We start from the raw sequence: 15765 nt of genomic DNA on the forward strand, positions 1-15765 counted from the left end.
CGAGATTAGATATAACATGCATAGTATAGTGGTTGCACTTTTTTGTAGGAGTTTTGATGACTCAAATTTACATACACAATGGCTTGTACAAAAGTAAAGCTATGTTATCCCCTTGCAAGCAAAGAAGGCCGAGACTTTGATGGGAAGAAAAGCTTTGTAATGTCTGATCTTTTTTTAAAAATTAATTTTTTATAAGAGAATTAAATTGTGTTTGAGTGCTTGAAGACCACGAAACTTTCGGATGCTCTACTACGACATAAATAGGGTCCTAATTGTCTAGTGGCACCAAATACGAAGCCAAAGGATGATGGGAACTTGGGCTATGTCAAAGGGGTGTGAGGCTTAAGGTTGTGGAACCAGAAGGTGTGAGGCCCTTGTGCTTTTTTGAACAAGTTAAAGGGTCACGGTGGCTTTTCAAAACAATAAGAAAGTGATAAAATCATTCGGTAGTTTCAGGAGGTGTACCAAGCAATTCAATAGTTTTGTTAGTTGAAGTCCCCTCGGTCTGATCAACTTTAGATTGTGTCTTCTTCAAATTAGCCGACTCCGCTGGCTTCTGCTTAGCCTTAAACCATGCCAGCAATTTTTTCATTTTCTGTTTTCTCACCTCTTGCACTGATGTGTTGAAGAGTGCGAAGTGCGAGAGAGAAGAAGAGCAGACATAGCGTGTTGGTGGAGCTCTCAATGAGGATTGGAATACCTCACTACTCATTGTTCTATATGTTGTAGGGGAAAGTGTGAAGCCTTGAGTTGCAGTGACGTGGGGACAATCCTCGTGCTGCAAACCAAGCAGAGGGGCATCGTGATGGTAAGAAAACGTGGGGACATTCCTCACGCTGCAGATCAAGCAGAGGAGCACCGTGACGAGGAAGGCATAACTGCCTTTCCAAGCCCAATGAGTGGTAGGTGTAAGAGTCAAAAGGGGTGGTTTCAACTGCATACAAACACCTCTTATAGAGTTTAAGATAGGTTGGATATATGGGGCCATTCAAAGGAAAAATCATGAGAAGAGGTAAAGCAAAGATTACAGGTAAATGAGCCATGAGAAGAGAGCTCATCAAGTAAAAGTCATGTGTGTGCGCGCGTGCCCAGGTGTGCGTGTGCGACCACTTTGTCCATCATCAAGGATTTCAGAGAATGTGGTGCAAATGGATCCTGAACGAAGCAAGCTCTTATTACCATATATCTATATTGACATAGTGGATGGACCCTTTCTCCTGCCAATCTTGCACCTTGTGAACTTGTTGATGTAAAACCAAACACATACAAGCTTTATACTGAGCAAAGGATAGCCTAAGTGCCATTGGAAGCGGAAAAATTATTGATTTTTGTATGGCACCAAGTTTTTATGAGTACAAAGATGAAAAGCTGCAGAAGGCCTCCTTGAGTATTTAGGAAAATTAAATGGCTCAATGTATCTTTTGACAGGAAAATGTAGAACTACTATTTTACATCTGTTAGCAGCCGCTCCATAAGCATATCTGTTATTTGATTAGCATCAACTGTGACTGCCACCTTCACACTTGGCTTGTTACACCATTCTGTGACTTCTCCCCACCTGCACATAAGTTACAGAGAGCAACATCAAACTCATAGCTAAAGTACAACTCTAGAGAAAAGGGAAAACAGTTCTATTCAGGGTCTCCGGAACAAGCAGCATTTTTTTGGAGTGATAGCAAAGTAACGGGCGCATTGTGCGACCTATCTGATGAACAAGGAGGGGTTAAATGTGGTCATCTGAAAGACTGTAATAGAGCTGCAAACTTATGTGCACTCAGGGTCACGTTGCAATTCAAGGAGTCAAGAAAGACATAACTTCAGCCTCTTTATTTCTGTCACCTCATGATAGAATGTGTACTCCATGATCAGAGCTTTACTCTTTCAGTAAAAGGCTTTTGATCTTCGGCGTAATTCAGAACTTAAGTAGCCTTAAATGCCATACTACCATTACTGAATATTGACACGTGAAAGTGCAAGTACGTTTAGACTTCTCAGTGTCCGTGTACTAAAAGCCTGACCTTCGTTACCCGCACATGGATGGCCATTTAAACCAGACCAAGGATTTTAAACTTACACACGCACACATGTGCGAGGAGATTATAACTAATGGTGTGCTCCAATGTATGGCTCTATGATCCTTGTGCTTACAATGTGCTCTCCCCTCCCCAGTGCCAAGTTGCGAGTCGAGTCCCTCAGGGACATGCAGCCCCTGAAGGACAGCATCAGGAGCTACTATGAGCTAGAACATGCAAATACCGTTTTCCTGTGTTGTTGAATATGGTCATTCCCTTGCTAATGCCGTCAACCTGAACCCTCACTACACCTTCTGCAAAAGTAAACAGTAATGGATCCACAGCTGCTGCAAGTGCGGTAGGATCATGAAGGTATACGCCTGCATGAAAAAGAAGAATCGAGTCAGATTTAATATAAATAAGCCTTTCCAATCTGCAGAAATAAAAATAGAATCTAAAGACATTGAAACATAGACCTTATCCAAATCATGCATTTCTATGTCATGTCGTTGGACAATTTGACACAGCTTGTAATTTAGATTCGTTGTTGATACTAATACTACTGACCTTTCATGTCATATGCTTCATGATGATAATCGAAGTAGAAATGAGAAATTTCATACACATACTTTGCAAATGCACTTTCACTTTGCCCCAGCTGTTTCAAATGATCATCTACAAAAACGCATCAAACTTTCATGAAAGGATGGAGGAATGCAGCATTGACCGTTCAATCACGCACGAAAAGAGCAAGGAGTACCAGTCATTACAACTTGATGTGTTATGTTGATTCCAACTACCAAAATATCTGCACCTGAAGTGAACACTATATCTGCAGCCTCTGGATCTCCCAAAATCTGAGTAGAAGTTAGCATTCACTAATTGAACAATGCAGCTTGACACATTATTATACACACATTGTAGAAGGACAAGCATGCTAGGTGTGTAAATACCCACACAAATACATACATACCACATGTAAGCATGCGTAAATGCAGTATAGACATGTATGCAGGTCAAGGCATCTACATGTGCATGTGTGTGCACAATGCAGCAGACGTGCACTTACATTGCGCACATGCACACACACATTCATGTATGCATGGATACATGCACCATGTGAACTATAAGTGCATGTGCACACATATACAAGAGCACACCATCATGCAGATGCACACCACACATGCAGGCAAGTGCATGCACACATGCAACCACACGCACCCACATACATTCAATTAAAAAGGACCCATAGCCATTATACATGTCAGAGTAAAAAGCACGTCAAGCTACACAACACAAGACAAAGGATAACTCAATCCTAGAACAGAAATCAAGTAACCATGCCAGATTGCATTATAGGCTAGCTTTGGTGGTGATGATCTTCAATGTGACCATACTGACCTAAACCATTTGCAGGAAATACAAATTTTCCAACACTAAGTCATGGGATCTCTCTCTCTCTTTGTACTTTTTGTACCCAGACCTGGTATTAGATTCACCCTTTTGGTCTCATAGGTCATTTTGGCCTTTTGAAGACGTTAATATCACATTTCATCTCTCTCTCTCTCTCTCTCTCTCTCTCTCAACGAGCAGACGGATACGAGGGCTTGGAGAGTGGGCACTAAGAAAAGTGGGAACAACAAAAAAAAAAGTGGGAACAACGGAGAAACCTTGAAGGAAAGGGCACTCATTCTCCGCTTCCCCTCCATGAAAGCGAAGGACTTTTTGAAGACGAGACCGACTCTAAAGAAGACTGGCATCTTTCTTGGAGATGACCTCTCTCTCTCTCGCAGATTGCTCATATGCAAGAAGTAATGCCGGAAATTAGAGCAGCAAGGGAAAAGGGGAAGATTGCTTTTTACAAGGATGGAAAGGTGGTGATATTGGAAAGACGCCCCGCATGACGGTGTGAGACCTATGGGACCACACTAAAGATGGCAACCTGGAATTGTAATGGGTCACTCCGCCTTGATGTAGGGGCCTTTGAGGATAGCTTCACGGGGAGAGACATCATTTTCTACTCTGAGACGCATCAAGCACCTGGGCAATCCATGCCACAGGTGAGCGGATATAGATGGGAGACAGCCTGCAGACAGGAGACCAGATTGGAGCATTGAGGGCGGGGCTCAGGGGGAGTGGCAGTTCTATTCAAGGAGGAGTTGCAGCCACTGATACATATAGCACGCAAGGATGAACAAGCTAGGTACATGTGGGTGAGGCTCAGGGCAGAGACGGGCAGATACCTCTACATTTCTATTTGTTACTTTCCTCTTAGTACTTCAGTATATGCATCACCTAGAGGACAATCCCTCTTTGCTATTTTGGATAATGACATATGGGAGTTTTCCAAGGATGGTGACATTATCATACTAGGGGATTTCAATGCTAGGACTGCTCACCACCAGACAATATTTTATGATACTTCCGAGGAGATGCTTAGGGAGCTGGACTTCACAGAGATGGGTCTATCCAGACTATCACAAGATGAGGAATACACTGAATATGGCAGATACCTGATAGATATGGGAACCGCACATAGATTGGCCATTGTGAATGGCCTACAAAGATTTTCTACAGCTGGACGTTTTACTTGCTTTCCACACCGACATGGTGCCAGCACAGTGGATTATGTTATGGCCCAACCAGGTCTCATTCCATTCTTTCAGGATTTCATAGTGGGTACTAGGCCAGTTGGAGTAGCAGTTGATCATGCTATCTTGTCTTTCACCCTGACCTTTCAGTTCAGCACAACTCCATTAGGAGAGGTCCCCACACACACTCGGTATACCTTCATGAGGGACACGGATTCTGTGTATATGGATGAGATATACAGGCAGCTATGCACCCAGGAGCCGGGACGGCCACTAGATGAAGTCACTCAGAACTGACAGAGACGCTCCTCTATGCAGCATCAGAGGCATATCCCCATAGCCAGCCCACACAGAGACAATCTGGAAGCATGCCCCTGAACAGTTGGTATGATGAGGAGTGTAGAGAGACGAGGATCAAATTACAGAGGGAAGTGCTCATGGGTATTACCACAGATAGACAGCCACGGATTATCTTTCGCCGCCTAGTGCGACGAAAGAAAAGAGCTTATCTATCTCAGCTAGAGCGGGATCTGTATCAGTTATTTATAAGTCAGGACTCAGGCGAAGCATGAGGCTCTTCAAAGAGTATTCACCACCACCAACGGTCACCTCCACTGAGACATGGGGGAAATATGCCACATCTCTCTACACAGCATCAGGGCTCTCTACACAGCATCAGGGCAACCACCTCCGCCGGACCCACTAGAGACATGCCCGTAGACATGTTCTTTCTTTACTGCTGAGAGGGTAAGGAAAGCCATTGACAGGATGAAGACAAGGAGAGCACATGATCATGATGGTCTGGTAGCAGAGCACTTCATCCATGCCAGAGATATCTTTGCAGAGCTCCTGTCTATGATGTTTAATCGAGCCATGTATGAAGGCTTCCCGGAGACTTGGAGTATGTCTACGACAGTGCCTATTTTCAAGTCAGGAGATCCCATGATTCCCGCGAATTATCGCACCATCATGGTTGGTCACACATTAGCTAGGTTATATGCATCCATTCTTGAGCAGGAGCTGAGTAGATGGGCAGAGCGAGAGGGCATAAGAGCACCGGGGCAAGCAGGTTTCAGGAGAGGTTTCTCCACTCTTGACCAGATTCTGACACTCAGAGCTATTATTGAGGAGGGTAGACACCATGGCAAGAGGATCTATTGTAGCTTTGTGGATTTCCGCAAAGCTTTTGACACAGTGCCGAGAGCCAGACTTATACGCAAACTACAGGACATGGGTGTGCCTACAGAGCTGATATGGGGTATTCTGGCTCTATACAAGACAGTGATGGGGCGGGTATGCACCATTGAGGGAATGTCTGACATGGTCCACTCCACTATTGGAGTAAAGCAGGGATGCCCCCTATCCCCGACTCTTTTTGGGATGTATGTGGATGAGTTTTTGGACTATGTAGAGCGTCAGGGGACAGGGGGGCTCAGCTAGCAGGGACATGGATTCCGCTGTTACTATATGCTGATGATATTGTGCTGATTTCTGACTCTCCAGAGGGGATGCAACGTCATTTGGATGCTCTGCATACATTTGCTCGTGACAGTGGATTGTCTGTCAATCTAGGGAAAACCAAGGTTATGGTGTTCAACACCACACCACAGTGGGTCAGGAGGTCGGCACCCACATTTACGTATGGCCAGGAGACTGTGGAGTACACAGATGCATATACTTATCTTGGGGTAGTCTTCGGTGGACCGGTGTTTTCACTAAGGAGAGCATCAGAGACTAGACTGACGAAAGCATATGCAGCTTTGGGAGGACTGGAGAGGATGTGCTCATAGGTTCAATTTCAGGAACCACGAACAAAGCTTTGGCTTTTTGACACTCTAGTGACTCCAGCTATGCTCTATGGAGTTCAGGTGTGGGGACCCTCACTAGACCACCATGGGAGGTCTGGCAACATAGATGGATGGAGATGTATGGAGAGGCCTCTGGTCTCTATGATCGCTCGGATGATTCAGGCTATGGCCTCAGTACCACATGAGATTATCCGAGCCAAGCTAGCCCGCCCCTCGCCCCCCCATCCCCCCCCCCCTCGTGGTGGAGGCATTGACTAGATCAATATCCTTTATGCACGGTCTATGGGATCTCCCCAGGGACAGATACGCTCGGCTTGCCCTAGAGTCATCTCGACAACTAGCTCTACAAGGTGATACAGCATGTCGGTATGGACAGATGACAGCATGGTTTCAGTCGCATGGTCTCAACATGGATAGATTACCTCCGCTTCAATACTCCTTGGATGCACCCTCCCTGTCTCTCACACGGACAGAGATCACCAGACTCACACGTCAGGATCTGATTCAGCTAGATACCATGAGCACATGGATACAGCCGACACAGGAGATGGGCACGAGGATGGCCTTCTACAGAGAGCATCTTCTCCGACTCACGGAGGACGGCTTTGTGACTAGGCCTGCATACATGGATACACACTTATCTCATGAGATAAGATGCGCTATTGGACAGATACGCACATCCTCATATTAGCTCCAGATCGAGACTGGCCGATTTTGAGGGGTGCCGGAGGGGCCAGGATATATCACCTATGTAACTAAGAGCCAGAGACGGAGTTGCACTACACATGTCACTGCCCGGCATACTATGAGATATGCGGCCGCTTTCACTGCCTATTCAGAGAAGGTTTCGGACCTTTTTCTAGAGTCATGAGATACAAGGATCAGAGGTGTCTCGGATTGTTCCTGCTAGAGCAGCACAGACATAGGGAGAGCTTGCTGAGGACATCAGGGGAAAGACAATCTCAAAGACGAATCACAGATTTCTTTACACCAGCAAGAGGAGAGCCAACGGAGCAGTCATTATAGCAGATCTCAGAGCCTACTCATACTAGAGGTACGCTGCTTGACCGAGCCACTAAGCTTGGCAGATCCAGACGCCCACGACCTCGGGGGGTCTCCCACTACCGATGAAGGCTAACAGAAGATACAGATCACTCTAGCTCGACATGCAAGACGCCCAACCAGAGTACTGACCATGGAGGAGGTCGATGAGATCCGACAGCGACCGATGAGAGATTTCATCTGAACCCACAAACAACCCCCCCCCCCCCCCCCCCCCCCCCCCCCCCCTCTATTTCCTTTTTCCTTAGTGTTTTAGTGTTAGTTCTTTGTAACTTTGTACTTTCCGTACTCAAACATGGTATCAAATTCACCAATTGTAACTTTTTGGTCTCATAGGTCATTTTGGCCTTTTGGAGACGCTAATATAACATTTCATTTCTCTCTCTCTCTCTCTCTCTCTCTCTCTCTCTCTCTCTCTTATTGGGGGGAAAATCTTATATTATAATATGGGGGTTTATTTACATCTTGCTCAGGATGAGCATACATCGATCTCTAAGCTGAGGGTCTAGTATAGTAAGAACATCCTCCAAGACCTTAGTATTAACTATCACAAACTGTTGACGTGTCAAGACATTGAAGCACGGAGTCAACCTGCAGATCCTGGTGGAGAAGCCTAAACCCTAGAAGCAACAGAAGAGTAGAAGAAGTTTCACCAACTTGTAAAGTTTGGCCGAGTGGCCTACTTTTAAATAAGAGTTCCCACCAACTTAGAGTAGCATGATGACGTGGCTTGCTCAGGATGAGCATACATCGATCTCTAAGCTGAGGGTCTGGTATAGTAAGAACATCCTCTAAAACCTTAGTATTAACTGTCACAAACTGCTGACGTGTCAAGACATTGAGGAACGGAGTCAACCTGCAGATCCTGGTGGAGAAGCCTAAACCCTAGAAGCAACAGAAGAGTAGACGAAGTTTCACCAACTTGCAAAGTTTGGCCGAATGGCCTACTTTTAAAGAAGAGTTCCCACCAACTTAAGAGTAGCATGATGACGTGGCAGCTATATGGACGCTTGCGTTTTGCACTGCAGGGCCACATGACAGACTGTACGGATTTCCCTGTTTTACGTTGCTGACGTGGCAAGTGTACGGATTTCCTAAAATCACGCTGGCTGATTTTCAGCATGTTCCTTTGGGCCAAATGCTTTCAGAATTGAAGCTTTCCATGTACATTGCTTTTTATAGGCCAAGGGCCTTTAAATATGTGCAAAGGGCTCAATCGATGGCGCACTCCTGCGTGGAGGTGTAGAGTCTGGAGTACTGGCGTTGTACTGAGTTCAAGCAATACAAAGAAATACCGAAAGGGGAGCCAAGGTTTGGGGCCAGTGCTCTCTTGGGGTGGAATTTCGCCACTCCCCGTCTCGTGTGTCATGCATCTCTTTCAGTTCAATTGTTCTTGAAGTGCTAAAAGTCTGTTCAGTCTGTTCTTTTTCGTTGGCACGTGGTGCCCATCTCGTGACATGAACTAATGCGGAGGGAATAAGAGATGGGGAGGCCGTACATTTATCAAAGCGAGCAGTTTCTAGTATTCCATATATACCACAAGAACCAAGCTCTAAATGAGTGCACACAAAATCTTGGAGCTGCATCCAAAGTCTTAAAGAGCCCAAATGTAGCAGTGTATTTAGTGAATTTAACACCCCATGTTACATTCCACCAGTGTTAAAACCAATTTCACCATTCAATCACCTGTTTACAACTCCATAACATATGTCTAATAGTCTCTCATCTATCACAATAAGTACATTTCCCTGAACCAAGCCCTTTCTCGCTTGCAAAACTGATGTCGGCAAAGCTCCGACAGTGACCCTCCACAAAAAAACCTTCATTTTGAATGGAATGGGCAGCCACCAGATGTCCTGCAGTACATGAAGCCACCAGTCCTGCTGTTGATGCATCAACCATTGCTTATTACATCTGTCCTGAATAGAGGGATCTGGAAGCAAAAAGCTGTAAAACTTATGTGTCTTAGAGGTCCACCGGTTGGCTGATGTGTCAGTAATGTCCAGTCTCTGAACCTATCTACTTCCAATGTGGTATTTGGGACTTGCAAGCCATCCACTTGTGCACAAAGCGGCTCCCATGGAATTCTAAAACCATTGCCCAATCTGTACTGCCTTGAGCTGTAGAGAACAATTTAATTGTTCTGTTAGAGTCGAGGAGATGACTAATTTGCCCAACACCTTTTTTAAACATAGAAAGGCTTTTTTCCCAAGCAAAAAGGAGGTTCTTTGAACACAAAGCTCCGGAAGTCATTTTCAATTCCAAGTGAGTTGCCAGTATATCTAACCCTACCCTGCCAAACGAGAGTACCAGCCACTAGTTTCCATGAATCCACGAGCATCTGAGAATACTGAAACTCTGTTTTTATAGGAGCAGCAGACATAAGCTTATCAAGTAGACATTTGCCAAGTCCCACAGAAGTAGACAACTAAGCGTTCGATGAGTTTTCACATACATACAACCCAATCAGTGTCTAAGAAGAGCATATGTTTTAAGAAGGTACATCTTCTGGCATGAGAGTGCTGAGCCAAATCCAAGATCCCCAACCCTCCATGGGTTGTAGGGAGAGCTACATGATGCCATGCAATAGGAGCAGATGATGCATTTTTTTCCCCCCACAAAAACCTTGAGAGAGCAGACTTAAGTGGCTGTAAAGACTTCTCAGTCCAGTTCAAAAGAGGTAAGTAATACAACACATAGGGGACAAGTATTGTCTGCAAGATTCTAAGTCTGACATGCAAAGGTCGCCTAGGTATCTTCCCGAAGATTTGATCTCTGTGTGTGTGTGTTAACCTGGGGAAACCAAGGTTATGGTGTTTAACACCACACCTTAGTGGGTCATTTACATATGGCCAGGAGACAATGGAGTATACAGATGCATACACCTATCTTGGGGTAGTGTTCAGTGGACCAGTGTTTTCTTTGAGGAGAGCAACGGAGACTAGACTGACGAGAGCTTATGCAGCCTTGGGGGATTGGAGAGGATGTGTTCGCAGGTTCAGTTTCAAAAACCTCGAACAAAGCTCTAGCTTTTTGACACTCTAGTGGCTTCAACTATGCTTTACGGAGTTTAGATTCGGGGACCCTCAGTGGACCATCATGGCAGTTACCGGGGAACGGCATCTCACGGCCAAGGAATGCCGGAACGGCATTCCGGGGAGTGCTCATGGCCTGGAAAGGCCAGCCGTTCAGGACAGGCATGTGATACTGGAAAGCAGGCCCCGAATGGGCAGATTTTCAGATTTGGGTGATTTATCTTGTGAGCCTCTGTCACAAACTTATGACGTGGCGTGATTATAAAGTTGTTCCAACTTATGGACAACTGCTGAGGGGCCAAGAAGGGGCACTAGGCTTTAAAAAAAATAAAGCGTAAGATTTTGCTGATGTGGCTGCTGTACAGACGGCCGTGATTTATGCTGACAGCCGTACGGACTGCCGCAAAAAGCACTGACTGCTGACATGGCCTGACACTACGGAATTCCACAAATTACGCTGGCTGTTTTTAGCACTACAGCTTTTGGGAACTTTGCTTTTGAGTTAAAAGATTTTGGGGCTTTGCTTTTGCGCATCCCTTGTACCAATAAATAAGTGGGTTGGGCCTCATTACTCAGAGCATCTGGACGCAGAGTTGAGAGTAAGCGCCTGTTGACTCTCTTGTACTTTAAACACAGACGAAATACCGAAAGGGGCGCCAATCTTTGGGGCCAATACCTCTAGGCACGGAACTATGCCGGGCCGTGTCGTCTTTGTGAATTGTTTTGAAGTGAATCTCTGTTGTGTCGCGGCAGAATCTTGACTTGGGGTGTGGGGTGTCCAAGTTTGTTACAATGGTATCAGAGCATGACCAATTTCTCTTCTACCGGGAAATCCAATCCTTTTCTTGCGACACTTATGGATTCCAACAAGAATCAGTCGACTTCTTCTGCATCTGCGAATGCGGGAGGAGATCACGAAGAAGATTTTAATGATCAAACAGAGGAAGAGTACAGGCCTCCTCGGCCTACTCAGTACGAACTTGAAGAGATGGAACGTCAACAGCAGGTTGACGAGTGCACAAAGCAGATGATTAGAAATTGCCAAGGATCCGAAATTTGCAAAATTTTTGTCTCAGCAATCCATCGCAGAAGTGCACACCTAGTGGCAGAAAGCCACAGAGCCCCCCATCAAACCGGAAATCAAGAAACCTCCTTCTCCGAGGATGTTTACAGAGCAAGAATTACAAGAGGTGGTTCAGACACAGATTAGACGGCTTTTGGACGCAGACAACAAATCCAAAAAGCAAGAGAAAAAAAAGCACAAGAAGGGTACTGACTTCTCGGGTTATTTGGGTCGTCAATCTTCTTTTGCATCGGCAAGAAAGCAAAAGAAGCGTGTACGATTTGAAGGACTACCCAGTTCTTCTTCTTCTTCTTCCTCTGACAGTTCTTCTAGCTCTTCTGACTCGAGCAAGGAAGACAGAAAACGAAGCAAAAAGCAAAGCTTCAGAAAGGGCAAGAAAAAGGCAAAGAAGCCCAGATTTCGCCAGTTTCTGACAGTTCTACAAAGGAGTCATCCTCAAACAGTTCGGACTCCGACGATCACATGTTTTATGCAAAGAAGAAGCATTTTTACAAAGCCAACCAATATGACTTTCTCGAAGACAAGAGCAAGAAAGTTAAAGAATTCAAAGAAGGTGGACAGTCGATTAAGTTTGAATCCTTTTCTGGGTTCCGAGATGCTCCAAGGGCTTTGGCCTTCATTCAGCAGTTTGACATAGCTTTCTCTGGAGTACATTACGCAAAACACTCCAAGATTAGGAGGGCTACATCTTTCTTCAAGGGACATGCTCGAACATGGTGGTCCACTCTTCTACTGAGGAAGGAAGCTCCAATTAAATGGTTGAAATTCAAAAGGCTCTTTATTTCTTCTTGGCTTACTAGGGAGTACGAACGAGATATATGAACTGCTTGGAATCATCTTCGGATGACCAAGGGAGATTCTTTGGAAGCTTATTGCGAGACATTTTGGAACTCTTTTATACCAACCTCTTCATTTAAGAAGGTCTCGTTTAAGGAACAAATTGAGCGGTTTTGCTGCGGACTCCCTACAGAGATTCGAGACTACTGCTTGGAACAAAAATCAAATTCTATTCAAGAATTGATGGGTAATGCGAAACAGGGTGTTTTGCGATAAATTCGAGAAATTTGACCTACCCCATTGATGAGATCTTGACTCAGAGAACCCAACAGACCTCTCACAATGAAAGTAGAAAGAAAAAGAGTTTCCAAGAAAAGAAAGACAAGGATACACGACCTCGGCTCACTCTTCGAGAGAGGGCCAGTTACATCAAAGAAGGGAAGTGTTTTGGATGCGGGGAACATGGCCCCAAAAAGGCACAGCAAGAACAACATGAAGATAGGCCAGAGAGTTCGAGAGCAGCAAAGGAACGTGGCAGAAAAGGCAAGATGAAAGCAGGATTGGTTCAAAGTACAGAACTTTGCCGAGCTTGGGGCAAAGTGAAAGATAAAGAAGCCCTGATTTTCTTTGATGGAGGAGCCAAGGCCAGTTTCACCTGAATTGGCGGCACGGCTCGAGATTACACCTGATAGGATGGGACCACCAGCAGAGGCAGTTCTAGCGGCACCCAGACGGGACATAGCCATTACACCTGTCATTGGCAAACTTCGGTTGCATTGTAAGGGGTATTTGGGGCACGAGGACTTTTAGATAATGCCCTTGGAAGGTTGTGACGTCCTCCTAGGAGTCCCTTGGTACCATAAGAACAACGCCGTGGTCGGGCGAAGAAATTGACTTTGACAAATGAAAAGGGTCGTAAAATTGTACTTGATATAAAACTGAAGGGCGAGTCTGTCCCTATTGTATCGGCTTCAGCCGTTTCCAAATTAATGAAATCCACTCTATTTGTTTACTCGATCTATTTGAAAGAGTTAAATGATGAACACCAGACGAATATGTCTGAACTTGATAAAGAATGCCAGGATTTTCTCCACACTCATGCCGATTGCTTTTTTGAGGGCCTGCCAAGCGAGTTGCCACCATCTCGTCCTGAGGATCACACTATTGATTTGATACCTGGAAGCACACCACTGAACCGGCCACCTTACCGTGTTAGCCAAGCCAAGAATGAAGAGATTATGAACCAAGTGAAAGACCTTTTGGAAAAGGGTCTTATCCAGCCAAGTACTTCACCTACTGCTCTCCGGTGTTATAGGTTATAAAGAAAGACGGATCTTGGAGAATGTGCATTGATTACAGAGCTCTCAATAAAATCACCATCAAGAACAGATTTCCGATTCCAAGGATCGATGATATTCTTGACCGACTACAGGGATCCTCTTGTTTCTGTAGGATTGATTTGAAAAGCGGATATCATTAGATTAGAATCGCACCGGGATATGTCTACAAGGCAGCCTTTCGGACGAGCTTCGGTTTATATGAATTTTTGGTGATGCCTTTTGGCCTTACCAATGCTCCAACAACTTTCAACCGAATGATGGATAGGATTTTCAGAGAGTACAGATCGTTTGTCGGCACTTTCTTTGATGACATTATAGTCTTCTCCAAGGATGAGGCAGAACATGGACACCAACTGCTACAGGTGTTTCAGGCATTGCGAGATCACAAGTTAGTTATCAATGCCAAGAAGAGTGAATTTTTCTTACCGGAGGTATACTTTTTGGAACACGGCGTCTTAGCAACAGTACAGATGGACCCGGCCAAGATTGACACTATACGTGATTGGCCCGATTTGAAGAATGTTCATGAAGTTAGAAGCTTCTTGGGCTTATGTTCTTACCACCGGCGGTTCATTCGGAAGTTTGCGGAGGTCACTTCCCCTTTGCACATTCTGACATAGAAAGGAGTCCCTTTTTCATGGGGACCCACAGAGGTGACTGCCTCAGACATTGAAAGAGAAATTAACTACAAGACCAATATTGACTTTGCCGGATTTGCAAAAGCCATTCGAAGTATATTGTGATGCTTGTGGTCGTAGTCTGGGTACGGTCTTAATGCAAGAAGGCCATGTCATTGCAGAGCCGATTGTTTTCAAGGCCAGAATCGACAACACAGATTTATGAGAAGAGCTTTTGGCGATTATCCATGCTCTTACTCAGTGGCGGCATTACCTACTCGGAGTCGATTTTATGGTCTTTACTGATCATCAAAGTTACCACTTTTTGTCACAGAAGGAGCTTTCGGAAAAGCATATGCGGTGGGCTAACATCTTGTCGCAATTTCACTTCCAGATTGTCCATGTACAGGGACAGAAGAACTTGGTGGCAGATGCTTTGTCCTGGAAGCAGTTAGTCTTGGCTATTTCCGCAATTCATCGTAGAAGCTTCGAGGACATGGTCGATCAATACACCACAGATCCGGATTTTTCTGATGTATTCACTCGAATACAGAATGGGGAGGTAGTAGCCGGATATTCCATACGGGATAGCTACAGCCGTTGAGAGAAAAGGTTCTAACTGAATGCCATTGTCCACCTTTTACGGGTCACCGCGGCATTGACACCATCTTGAAAGGTGTGGAGCGTTACTTCTTTTGGTCGAGACTCAAGAAGGATGTGGACGACTTTGTACGCAGTTGCTTGGTATGCCAAAAGGTCAAGTTTGAGAGGCATAAAGCACAGGGATTATTACAGCCTTTACCTGTTCCCACCCGCCCCTGGGAAAGTATTGCTATGGATTTCAGTTTTGATCTCCCAAAGATACAGAGTGGGCATGATGGCATTTGGATTGTCATCGACAGATTTAGCAAGCAAGCTTACTGCATTCCAATGAAGAAAACAGTCAAGCCGGATCATTTAGCGAGACTGTTCATTTCACAAATTTTCAGATTACATAGCATGCCTGAGACAATAGTCTCCGACAGAGATCCCTGATTCACGAGTTTGTTTTGGAAGGCTATTTGGGAGAACATTGGCACACGGTTGCAGTTCTCGTCATCTTTCCACCCGCAGAGATAGATGGGCAATCTGAGATTGCAGTGCTGGATTTATTGAAGTCTTACATTTCTAATCAAAAGACTGAATGGGAAAAAAATTTGCCCTTGGTGGAATTTGCCTACAATAACACGATCCACACTTCGACGAGGAAGGCGCCATTTGAGATTATTGAAGGTGCTACGAAGGTTCCACCCTTTCTTAGCACGAAAGATAAGATTTTTGAAGCCAACCAGTACACGAGGGACTTGGACACTGCTTTTGCAAAGGTCCGGGAGGCTTTAACGAAATCTCAGGAAAGACACAAGAAGGCAGCAGATCGACACCGTCGCGATTTGAAATTA

The 15765-nt window shown here is 45.1% G+C and overlaps 1 protein-coding gene across 2 annotated transcripts in view; it reads right to left on the reverse strand.

Annotated features, from left to right (window-relative positions):
- Positions 1 to 1151: 1151 nt before the first annotated feature.
- The window catches only part of URH2 (uridine-ribohydrolase 2), a 52288-nt gene continuing 37674 nt past the window's right edge, over positions 1152 to 15765 (reverse strand). The window contains exons 6-9 of one of the 2 annotated variants that reach the window (XM_086514611.1): positions 2773 to 2869; positions 2580 to 2687; positions 2257 to 2392; positions 1152 to 1558 (exon numbers count right to left, since the gene is read on the reverse strand). In XM_086514611.1, coding sequence (XP_086370737.1) covers positions 1444 to 1558; positions 2257 to 2392; positions 2580 to 2687; positions 2773 to 2869 — 456 coding nt within the window. In that variant the 3' untranslated portion in view covers positions 1152 to 1443. The remainder of the gene's footprint in view (positions 1559 to 2256; positions 2393 to 2579; positions 2688 to 2772; positions 2870 to 15765) is intronic. The other variant, XM_086514612.1, reaches the window with a different exon arrangement.

The sequence above is a fragment of the Adiantum capillus-veneris genome, chromosome 6 (assembly GCF_014529385.1).
Source record: "Adiantum capillus-veneris isolate H3 chromosome 6, ASM1452938v2, whole genome shotgun sequence".
NCBI classification, from domain to species: domain Eukaryota; kingdom Viridiplantae; phylum Streptophyta; class Polypodiopsida; order Polypodiales; family Pteridaceae; genus Adiantum; species Adiantum capillus-veneris.